Here is a 12,056-nt window from a genome sequence, read left to right as displayed (position 1 = left end):
AAATTATTATTATTATTATTATTATTATTATTATTATTATTATTACCCACTCTGGAAGAATGGCAGATGAAGGTGATGGACTATATGGAACTGGCGGAAATGACTGGCAGAATCCGAGACCAGGGAGAAGAGTCGGTGGAAGAAGATTGGAAGAAATTTAAAGACTATTTACAGAAATACTGCAAAATTAATGAATGTTAGAATGATGTTAGAATGAAGTTAAGTGGTTTTAGCAGCAATGTTATAAAGGTGTATGTAAAAATGAATTGTTAACAGGTGAAAATCCAAAGTTATAATATATTAAGTTTAAGGATTTAGACAAAAACAAAGAGGGAAAGGAATTGCTGAATTAACTAATAGAACTGGAATACAAAAAAAGGAGGTGTGAGGAGGTCAGGGAAGCAAGGAAATGAAATGTAAGGCATGGAAAGATTGATGTGTTTTTTAAGTGTTTTTTATCTTTTTTCTGTATTTTGCATTTTTTTCTTTTCTATTTCTTTTTCTTTTTTTCTCTTTTTATTTATGTCATCTTTTCTTTGAAACTTTAATAAATATCATTTTAGAAAATAATAATAGAAAAGTGCTTTGTTTATTCAGCCCACCATGTGAATGCCATATGTAATGGAGGTCTGAACCACGGGCTCCCGGCTTAGACCGTGTGCTTATATAAACTTTACCATATTTTTAACCCAAGGTTTCTTCCAGTTTTTCTTGCTGCTTTATGGGAAAATGCATGAATCAAACTTTAGAAGTTTGTAAGTAAGAACCATTTTAACTTACTAACCAATGTGCTCTGTCAAATGCTAAAGGAAAGCACTGGAACTGACTTAGAATGGGATATTTAAAATGGTCAAATTGCCTATATTCCCATGCTTTACCGCTGCATGTTTTGTGACTTCAAAAAACTCTTCCCTGGGCTCTCTCTTACTGGAGAGTATTTAGTCCCACCTTTGGATTTAGGAATCCATTGAATTCTTTTTAATTAACCAAATAATTGACACATTGTGTTTAACAGAACTTGCACACCATTCTCTATTCAGAATTGGCAAAATTAACACAAAAAATTAGAGACCAGAAAGAAACAAAGTTTATTAAAGAATGGAATAAATTCATAACCTATATTGAAGTAGATTTTAAAAATCCAAAGATCACAGTAGGCTTAATATAACCCTTCGACATACAAAAGTTTTAAAGAAAAACTGCGGGGGGAAATGTATTACATAACCCAAAACTGAGATGGAGGGAAGTCAATAATTTACATGTTTGTCTTTGTTTTGTTTCGTTTTTTTCTTCTTCTTATAATTAAGTTATGTTGTTCTTATTATTGTTTTTTTTCCCGTGAAGAATTTATTTTCTGTACATATGTGTGTATATGTGTGTATGAAAATTAATAAAGAGAAATTAAAAAAAAAAAAGAACTTGCACACCATTCTCTTGAATCCAAAGCCCCTTGTGATTGCAGTGTTTCCAGATGCTTAGCTTTAGAAACTACAGTGGTCCAAAAGCTCCCTTTTCACACTGATTGGGTAGGTTTGGGACACTGCTGCAGAAATAGTACTGGCTGTTTTGAACTCACCTGGTGCCACTGTCTCAGACTATGACCTCACTGCATAAAGAACATTCAAAGAAAAGTTGACAAGCAAAAGTTGAAAAGCATAAGCTTTTATTGTCTGCAAATGAGCAGAGTCTTAAAACTTGGAATTGCAGAGATCACTTTCATCACAGCATTTGAGTTTATAATGCATGCCATTTTCTGGGTCATCACTTGTTGCATCACAGGTGACATCAGCCTTCTTCGAACAACCAAGTATTTTTTCAAAAACTTCCTCAGCTGAGAAAAGGGACAGGAAGCAGGAAAAAGGAGGAGAGAAAAGAGTGAATGTTTGCATCACTATTGCCACCACAATGATTAACTGAATTTCACCTAAAAGATCTAAACTGCTCTCCTTTGAGCTGTGCCCCCTACTGAGAGTTCTGCAGAGCTTAGAAATAAATAGTCTGGTAATACTGATGACTGAAGGAAAGAAGAAACAAAATTTATTACTCTTGGGGAACAAAGCTATTCTGGGTATAGGCACACACTCCTCCCCTGCTCCCTAATCTGCTCTAGCAGAAACCCAGAACAGGTTTAAGCAGTTCATATGGGAAGGAAAGGTGGGGGGGATACTTGTTATATGATCAGACCTTGCTACCCACATGCGTACTGTGGGACATTGCAGTCAAACATAATTGTGCATGAGTGCTAGTTAGTGTATGAAGGGGTTAATACCAGAAAACTGTGTTTTCTAGAATCATTGAGGTCCCACACTGTCTTCTCCAGTGAGGGAAGAAGTCAAGCCTTCTCTTCCTTTCCACATTCTCTTCCACCATTCAATGTGTCTGAGCTTGCTCCCTACAAGCTCAGACTGCGTTTTTGAAACTAAACTTCTATGTTTTCCACCAAAGAGCATTCTACCTGATTTCTGCTTGCCACTGCGTGGAACAAATAATAAATCAGTCTTTTGCATCTGTAAGTAAAGCATTTGAAAACTTCCTTAACAAGGTGTGGTGTTTTAAATGCTAAGAGGGATAGAAATGGGTCCACTGCTTTAGTGGATTAAATGGGATATTAAAGCAGCTTTAACAGCCTATCCCCACGCTGTCCTACAGCACAAAGTGTGACATGATTTTAAACCCTGCTGGGTCTTTCTGTGTGCTAGCCCTGCTCTTTGGATCTAGGGACCCCACCTCTTCTGTTGTTGAAATGCGTCACTAGAATCTAATTTTTCCACCCCCCACATTCCTCACTTAGTGCCACATTGAATTCTATTTCCCTTTATTGAATCGCTAAGCCCCCCCCCCCCCAAAAAGACACTTAAGGGGAAAGGGAACATGGAGCCCAAAGAAGGTACAACCTTATAGCAGGTGGTTTTTTTTTTTTTTTACCTTTATAGACAATTAATGCAATACACTGTCCTTCACCATCAATTTCACAGGTACTCATTTCGCATTTTCCTCCTTCTTCCATGGCTACGCACACTGAACACTGGAGAGCATCTGCTCCAAAAGACAAAACCAAAGTCTCATGTGAATAAACGAGGGTAGCCTTGTAGCCATTTGGTTGGAAATCTTCATATTCTCCACAAGAAAGTAATCCCTTAGGTCAGGGTTTCCCAAACTTGGGCCTCTGTTTGTTTTTTGACTACATTTCCCATCATCCCTGACCACAGATCCTGCTATTTAGGGATGATGCAACTTGTAGTCCAACAACAGCTGGAGACCCCCAAGTTTGGGAAACCCTGCCTTAGGTTAGTACAAGGATTGTTAACTCTTTGGGGACTATGGACATATTTATAAACAAGAAAAATTGACATGGACAACACATTGCAACCAAGCACACATCACTATCTGGTCTACGGGTGACAAATAGGGCTCTTCTTTCAAGTCTTGCCTCCTCAAGGGGCGGAGAGGGGATATCGTAGGTACCAGGGATGTGCCTGTGGATGCATATCCACTCATGGGTGACACTTTGGCAGCCCCTAGGTTACAAAAACAACATTGATGGAATGTTCACAGACAGTGTACTTCAAAAAAAAGAAATGGAAAACTACCTTTTTTTCAAAATGCCTGATTTCAGATTTTTGAATCTGTAAACTTACTTTCAGACAATGGAAAAGGGGTAATGGGCCCAGGCTCAGCTTCCTTTCCTTCTGTCCCCTTCCCTTTCTTTCTTTCTTTCTTTCTTGTATTGGTATCTTACAATTGCTGCCCCCATAGGCACACAGGGGCAGGCATCCCTTTCTACATTACCATTCCCCAGGAAGGGACAGCACTGTCAATTCCTGAGATCACAATTTTGTTTTGCCACATGGCCTCAGAGCTGCTCTAAGCAGCTGTAAAATACTAAAGAGGGAAAGAGGCATTCCACAGACCACCTCTTCAGAATATTCAATATTGCTGCTTGAAAAGCTGGGTTGATTTTTCCTTACATAATTTGCCCCAAATGGGATTAAAAGGAGTTGGCACAGGATGGAAATAAATTTACCCATCTGTCCCCAGCTCTGAGATGATGGAGCCCATGATTTGACCACAGCTTGAGTTCATTCTGTATTTGCAAAGTATCTCTACCGAGATACCTCTACCCTGGCATTCCAGTTTAAATATTAGGGAGAGTGGCATGCATAAATACATAAATAAATAAATAAGTATATCTCAGCAGGCTGTAGCAGTTGGCAGGAAAGGTGCAAATGTGAAGCAGGACCACTCCATCCACTCGACTGCAACTACTGTTGTCTTTAGCTCTCCCTCTCCTTCAGTTGTCAGCTAAAAACAATCCTTCCATCAAGCGGCAGCAGATAACAGAATCAGGGTCATTTTATTGGCTTAGCTGAGATTCTATGGAGGAGGGAGAAGTTTGGTTTGGTTCATATTTCGATGTGAATCTACCTAAGTTACATTTTCCTTCTCCCTTGGCCCAGTCTACCTGCCTTGAACCTATCTCCCTTAGTTGATAATGCTTTCCCCAACTCTCGGAAGAAGAAGAAAACATACCTCCAGGTATAAGGCACAGGAAAGCACAGATTACCAGAAAAAGTTGGCCTGGGGTGGACATCTTGGAAGCAGAAGACACTGTGTATGTCGCAGCAGAAGCCTAAGTAATAGAGGAACAAATGCAGACCTTCACTGGATTCCACCAGAGTAGAAAAGCTTCTTCCTCTGTTCCTGTTAGAACCACTCTACAGATCATAGTGTACTCAGAAAGGACTTATAAAGATAAACTGATGGGCCGTGACATTATGAACTGGCCACTCATTACAGGACAATAATGATGTGTGGGAGGAACAGAGTCTTTTAGCTCAGGGCTACAATGGGCTCTGCAAGTCTCCACTGGCACATTTGCCCCTGCAGGACAAGACGTGTAATAATACATACATACATACATACATACATACATACATATTTTTATTTGCATTCTGCCTTTCTACAGTTCAAACCATACTCAAGGCAGCTTACATAATGAAAAATACATAACTACAACATCTCAAAAGTAGCCATCAATAGTAAATGCAAAACCAAACTGAACAATTTCAATAAATCGCAGCAGAAGATACAAAAAACCAAACAAACCCAGCAGCCACAAGAGCAACCACTCCCTCCCCAACAACACCTCAAGCACCGTCCTCCCAGATCAGGTGTAAAAAGGCCAGAGCTTCATGTTGCATGTCTATTTAAAAATATGTCCCACTGAGCAGAATGAGGCTCATTGCTCTGATATTTATATATACAGGTGAAACTCAGAAAATTAGAATATCGTGGAAAAGTTCATTTATTTCAGTAATTCAACTTAAAAGGTGAAACTAATATATGAGATACTCATGACATGCAAAGCGAGATATGTCAAGCCTTTATTTGTTATAATTGTGATGATCATGGCGTACAGCTGATGAAAACCCCAAATTAACAATCTCAGAAAATTGGAATATTAAATGAAATCAGCAATACAAGGATTGCAAATAGAGCAATATTGGACCTCTGAGAAGCATGCAGATGACATGGCTCCCCAAATCAACACAGACTGTGGAAACGTCACACTGGACTTGAAGCATCTGGCATTGTATGCCTCCCCATTCTTCCTCCAGACTCTGGATCCTTGGTTTCCAAATGAGATGCAAAAGCTGCTCTCATCAGAAAAGAGATTTGGAGAGCCACATCATCAGCTGGTTATGGTCCACTGTGCTTCATTAAGTCCAGGGTCAACACAGCCATCTACCAGGAGATTTTGGAGCACTTCATGCTTCCTTGCGCAGATTAGCTTTATGGGGATGCTGACTTCATTTTCCAGCAGGACTTTGGCACCTGCCCACACTGCCAAAAGTACCAAAACCTGGTTCAATGCCCATGGGATTACTGTGCTTGATTGGCCAGCAAACTCACCTGACCTGAACCCCATAGACAATCTATGGGGCATTGCCAAGAGAAAGATGAGAGACATGAGACCGAGCAATGCAGAAGAGCTGAAGAACCCATCATGGCTAATAGTGTGGATAGTTTTATCTTCCATCCAAATGACCAATCCTCATTTCAACCCATCCTGGTTAGCTACCATCAATACTTTCTGTGGGAGAAAGTTCCCCCTTTGCGTGCCAATGGGGCAGTGTTGCTATTAATTTTCAAGGGATAAAAGCATCGCCCCTGAAAAACCAGCTTGGAGAAAAACAGCCCCTGCCCACCAATGACCCTTGGGACAACATTGCTGGTGGGTCATGGCGGGAGGTGGCTTTTTGCACACCTGTCAGTCGCCTCAGCGACATCACTCATCATGACTGTTTTCGAGGGCTGAAGGTTCCTTCTCCTGTATGCAAATCTATATGTTTCTTCCAGAGTTCTAAATTTCATGAGTAGAGAATGATCCTCAGTGCATAACCTGGGCAAAGTCAGCATTCGCTGCATAGCGATTGGGGAAGGAGGTACACTACTAGGCACATTGATCTTCAAAGCTTATTGGGTGAGTCAGGGGTGTACTGTACTTTCTAAGCACATTTTCAAAGATTTGGGACAGGGATGAACAGGAAGTGGTTGGAACAACAGATCTGATGGATGGATCACCTAGTCCCTACTTTGGAAGTCAGGGTATCCACACTGAATCAGAAGGGATGAGCTGGCAATTTAGTAGCATTTCCATATTAAATTGCTTTGCTTTTTTGCCATGCTGTGTTATTTGAAAGTAAGTAAAGGTAAAAAAGAAGTAGAAGCACTCTGTTTAATTAATTGATCAATCAATTAATTAAAAATTTCATGTGTGACAAAATAGTACATACTGCTCTCCACTTTCAATTCACAGAGTCTTTTCACAGTTCATTTACATTCAGTATGAGACGCCAGGTTGTCATAAGCATTATGCAGTTAGAGAAGAATGGGGGGGGGGGGAGCTCTGTGCATGTTGCCTTGTGGCTTCAATCCAGGATGGGGGCAGGATACTCCACTTGCTGCTCTTTCCCAGTGAAAATGTACTTGGATATATTGTTCCCAAGTCCCTGGAAGGGATGACTATATGAAGAGTATCATGCAGACCCCTTTCAACCTTTAGAATATCATATTGATGAACAAGAGCAATAATCTTATGGTTGGTTACATTGATATCAATAAGAATGGTTTTGTAGTCCGCTGCCTTATGAGTTGTTAAACATATAATAGAATGCATTTTTCATGGATTCAAAATTGGAATTTGGCACAGTAGAACATAGTTTAATTTTGGATTTTATAACCAGAGGGGGCCTTCTTAGTGGTGCAGCCTGTTCGATCTCTCTGGGCTCAAGGAATGCAATAATGTTTAATCACTTTCATTGTTGGTCATTTAAATTCTCCCTGCTAGAAGACAGCCGTCTTTGGAAGGTGTTACAATCTCCATGGTTAGAAGATGTTAAGCAAAGGTTGGGCTGCCACCTATTGGAGATGATGTAGCAGTGGATTTCCTGCATTGGCAGGAAGTTGCTGTGGATTATCTTTGAGGTACTTTCCAACTTTATGATTCCATCTGTCAAGCCAGTCTGTTCCGGGACCATTTCAACCTTGTATTACACCCACCTAAGGATACATTAGGGGCGTGGGTGGCGCTGTGGGTTAAACCACAGAGCCTAGGGCTTGCTGATCAGAAGGTCGGCAGTTCAAATCCCCACAACGGGGTGAGCTCCCATTGCCAGTTCAAAAGCACGTCAAAGTGCAAGTAGATAAATAGGTCCCACTCCGGCGGGGAGGTAAATGGCGTTTCCATGCACTGCTCTGGTTCACCAGAAGCGGCTTAGTCATGCTGGCCACATGACCCGGAAGCTGTATGCCAGCTCCCTCGGCCAATAAAGCGAGATGAGCGCCGCAACCCCAGAGTCGGTCACGACTGGACCTAATGGTCAGGGGTCCCTTTACCTTTACCTTAAGGATACATTGTGAAGGCTATGATGCTAGTCCTGATTCTTTCTGACTGCAGATGGGAAACTGAAGGTCTTAATGCTTCCCTGATTCAACACACCTTCAAACCTGATATATCATGGAGTAGGGTTATCGGTTTGCCTTTGTAGTCCTGATTATTATATAATCCAACCTTCTTTTTATTTTTTAAATCATAGCTTCCATCAGGAATTATTGGATCTCACACCAGACATGAGTGAAGCACCTGGATGGTCATATCTAATTCTATCTGTTGTGCATGGACAGAATTGAAAGTTCCAACCAAGAAATGTGAGGAAAGAAAGTACGAAAAGAGAAAACCCAAAGTGAAACAGCAAAAGCTTTATTTGTGTGTGGACGGCCTAGAGGCTGCTTTAAGCGCTGTCTCATGGGTAATGCTCATTGCAGAAATGTTTATCCCTGCAGCAGATGAGATCATAGCGGTAAGCATTCTCATTATCAACATGGATGAGGCCACATGTCACATCTGTCTTCTTCCGACAACCAAGTATTCTCTCAAAAACCTTCCCCCCTGAAATGAAGAGTGAAGAAGAAGAAGGGGGAGGTGAGGAGATTAAACATTTGCATTTTCTCCAGTAATCAACTTGATTTCACATGAAATGCTCAACCCCATTTGAAATCACTAGTTGCCCCTGAAATCAGTCTAACATATTCCCATTTTATAGATAGGACAATGGAAATAAAATCCACTGCTGATCAAAGATTATAATCCAGATCTCTGGAGCTTAAGGTCAACATAAATTCACTCTGGAATCCAAATTTTGGGCAGAGGTTTTTAACAAAATATATAAAATATTAAATGCCCCTTTCGAGCCTCCCTGCACCCTGCCCCTTTTGAAGATGTGGAAGAATCCTCCTTTGTCTTTTATATTTGTTAGTGATTTATATTTTATTCTTGGCTTCTTCCCTCTCCAAATCAATCTTGAAATATCTCTTTGTCATTCTTCAAAGCATTGTTGATTACTGGAATTGACTGGAATAAAAATAACATTTTTGGTAATACATTCATTTTGATAACTGATATTCTTCCTATCAATGAAATATTAATTCTTCCCCAAATTTCTAAATTCCTTTTTATCTCCTTCCATGTTTTTTCATAGTTGTCTTTAACTATATTTATATTTTTGGCTGTTAGCCAAGGTTCCTTTCTTCCATCAGCATCAGGGTCTCTTATTTAAGAACCTTAATTGCAATCTCAAATTCAAGTCAACTTCTTAATTCTACTTCAGGTCAAGTTCAAATTCAAGATTTGAAAAAGTCAAAAGTTCAGATTGGTGTTAAAAACACTTGTATAATCCTACTTCCTTCTCAAACATTAGCTGGCTCTAACTCCATCAAAGTAATCCACAAACTTTCCACTTGCATTGTCTCTCATGCTCGCAAGCAGCCACAGACAGGGGTAGACTTCCTTTTAATACTCCCCACTGTAACTGAATTATTCAACCTAATTAAATTGGTAACTCCTCACCTTGAAGTTTGGTTTGAAGATTTCTTTGATAAGTAGCCGCTGTAAGGCTGGAAACAAAAGCTTCACTCTGCAGGGTTGTGTTGTCACCTAACTGACCAGCTTTTTCACCCCCCCCCCCGTTCTCCATACTTTCCAGCACTGAGACAGAGAAAGGAGCCCACCAAATTACTGTTGCCAGTTGCAGAACCAGGGCTTTCTTGGGAGTTTGTGTCACTCTCATGCTTCCTCTGACCCTCTGCAGAACCAAATCTGACAGTGCTCAGCAGGAGCTATCAGATCCCTGTCCTTCCACCATTGTGTGGCTACTCAGAAGCTGGGATGTACATATTCAATATTCCTTCCAGGGTTCTCCAGCCAATGTTGGGAGCTTCGCAAACTCCTAACACAATACTTCTACAGAATATCCCACTTCCTTGAAACATTAAACCCAATGAAGATGTGGCTTAAAGAGAAAATGAGGTGTTTGGGTGAGGAGCAAAAAATCTAAAGAATATATGAGTTTGGGATAGCTTTCTTACCTCTATAAATTATGAGGGCCACACAAGTTCCTTCTGGGCTAATCTTGCAGTGCTTTAGTCTACAGGGAGCTCCTGGTACAACCGATTTGCAGTGACCACAAAAACGAACAGTTGCTCCTAAAAAGACAAGTATTGACTATTACAAGAACACCAAGCCAACATTGCACCAGGGTCAACAATGTATTCTTCACAGCCATTTGGTTTGCAGATCTTCATATGCTCAATGACAAAAAAAAACCCCTCATGTTACTAGCAACAGAGATTTAATGCATGGGATATGTTGTATGCACAGCCTCTTCAAGATAATGTTGTCTTGTCTTCAGAACATCTAGCACATGATAATGGAACGAGGAATCTAAGTCCAGGAGGCATCTGGGGCGAGTTGAAAGTTGAACAGAGAAAGAAACAAGGAGAAACAATAAGTTAGGGTACAGTGAGTGGGTACACCACCACCACAACAACAACATTTATATGCCACTCTGGACAGCTCTTCCAAAAAGCCCACAGGGGCATACATGGTTTCCCTACTCCCCAGTTAATCCCCGCAACCACCCTTGAGATAGGTTAGACAGAGGGCCCAAGGTCAACCAGTGAGCTTCATGGCCAAGTAGGGATTTGAACCCTGATCTCCCAGGTCCAAGTCTGACACTCTAACCACTAAACCCACTAGCTATGGAGAACCGGGGATGCTGAAGGTGCTATCCATCTCTAGCCAGCAATAGTCCTAGGACACTTATGTGCCTCCTCTCTTGTGAATGCCCGAGAAGGGCATTATGTGAAACGCTTCATATCACATTGGTGACATAAAAATATTTCTAACAGCCTTAGAAGAACTTACCTTCAGATGGAAGAGAAAGGATAGCACAGAATGCAAGGAACAGGATCTGATACACTGTGGACATCTTCCTATCTGGAGGCTTCTGTGTGCCACAGCACAGCTGAAAGTTATGGAAGAAGGAAGACTAGTCTCTGTTCATTCCAACAGGATGGGCAAGTTGTTCCCATTTATAGCTTGTATGCAGAAGTACCTGGAAGATGATTCTGTCTTTGAAGAAGCAAATGTAGGTGGAGATTTCTGGGCCATGAAATCACACGTTGACCCCTCATAGGCAGGACAAGAAAGATTGCAGTGAGATATCTATGTGGATGGGGCAGGGAGATGATCAGGTGTAAAAAGGCCAGAGCTTTGTGGGATACTCAATAATCATCAATATTATTACTTCTTGCACAACAATAAATGAATGGTGGTTTTAATGTTTCTATTTTAATATAATAAATCTGTAGAAATGACTTGATTAAAACCAAAAACAAAGCCACAATTACATTGCTAACTATTGCATGCCTATTTAAAAATATGTCCCACTGAGCAGAATGAGGCTCACCGCTCTGATATTTATATATATTTCCACAACAATTTGTGATTTTAAGGGTGTACAAAAACAATACTGTCAAACCATGGGAGCAGACTGTAACCATGATGGCTAGTAGCCATGGATAGTTTTATCTTCCATCTAAATGTCCAATCCTCATTTCAACCCATCCTGGTTAGTTACCATCAATACTTTCTGTGGGAGAAAGTTCCCCCTTTGCATGTCAGTGGGGCAGTGCTGCTATTAATTTTCAAGGGATAAAAGCATTGCCCCTGAAAAATCAGCTTGGAGAAAAACAGCCCCTGCCCACCAATGACCCTTAGGACAACAGGGCCCTTGCTGGCGGGTCATGGAGGTGAGTGGCTCTTTGCACACCTGTCAGTCGCCTCAGCAACATTACTCATCATGGCTGTTTTTGAGGGCTGCAAGTTCCTTCCCCTGTATGCAAGTCTACTGTATATGTTTCTTCCAGAGTTCTAAATTTCATGAGTAGAGAATGATCCTCACTGCTGCACCTGGGCAAAGTCAGCATTCGCTGCATAGTGATTGGGGAAGGAGGCACAGAAGTGGCCCCATATTGGCTTTCTGCTCATGATGCCCCTTCACAGCTGCTGTATAGAAAGAGGGCTCTTGTCCTTCTGCCATTTCATATTCCCACTCCCATCCTCATTTTGGTCCTGTCAATTACTAGTGTACTCTTTTGTGATTCAGCAGCATCTCTCCATGTTCCCTTCATGAAGGCAGGTTGTTCTCCAGGAT

At 41.0% G+C, this 12,056-nt stretch overlaps 3 protein-coding genes across 3 annotated transcripts in view; all 3 read right to left on the bottom strand.

The window, feature by feature from the left end:
* The window catches only part of LOC308472913 (uncharacterized protein), a 445,281-nt gene that overhangs the window by 382,434 nt on the left and 50,791 nt on the right, over positions 1 to 12,056 (bottom strand). The gene's annotated exons all lie outside the window — the stretch shown is intronic.
* Positions 1,647 to 4,723, bottom strand: LOC308473079 (uncharacterized protein). Its single transcript, XM_080998316.1, has 3 exons — positions 4,531 to 4,723; positions 2,926 to 3,036; positions 1,647 to 1,831 (listed from the first exon to the last, which is right to left on the bottom strand). Exons 1-3 carry the CDS (start codon positions 4,589 to 4,591, stop codon positions 1,689 to 1,691), a joined length of 315 nt encoding a protein of 104 aa, XP_080854442.1. The 5' UTR covers positions 4,592 to 4,723; the 3' UTR covers positions 1,647 to 1,688.
* LOC308472542 (uncharacterized protein) lies at positions 8,248 to 10,920 on the bottom strand. Its single transcript, XM_080997522.1, has 3 exons — positions 10,766 to 10,920; positions 9,928 to 10,044; positions 8,248 to 8,452 (listed from the first exon to the last, which is right to left on the bottom strand). The coding sequence occupies exons 1-3, from the start codon at positions 10,827 to 10,829 to the stop codon at positions 8,307 to 8,309; spliced, it is 327 nt and encodes a 108-aa protein (XP_080853648.1). The 5' UTR covers positions 10,830 to 10,920; the 3' UTR covers positions 8,248 to 8,306.

Source organism: Podarcis pityusensis (assembly GCF_964106645.2).
Source record: "Podarcis pityusensis genome assembly, chromosome: 3".
NCBI classification, from domain to species: domain Eukaryota; kingdom Metazoa; phylum Chordata; class Lepidosauria; order Squamata; family Lacertidae; genus Podarcis; species Podarcis pityusensis.
Note: the sequence above shows the minus strand (reverse complement) of the source record. Positions and strands in the feature narration are given on the sequence as shown.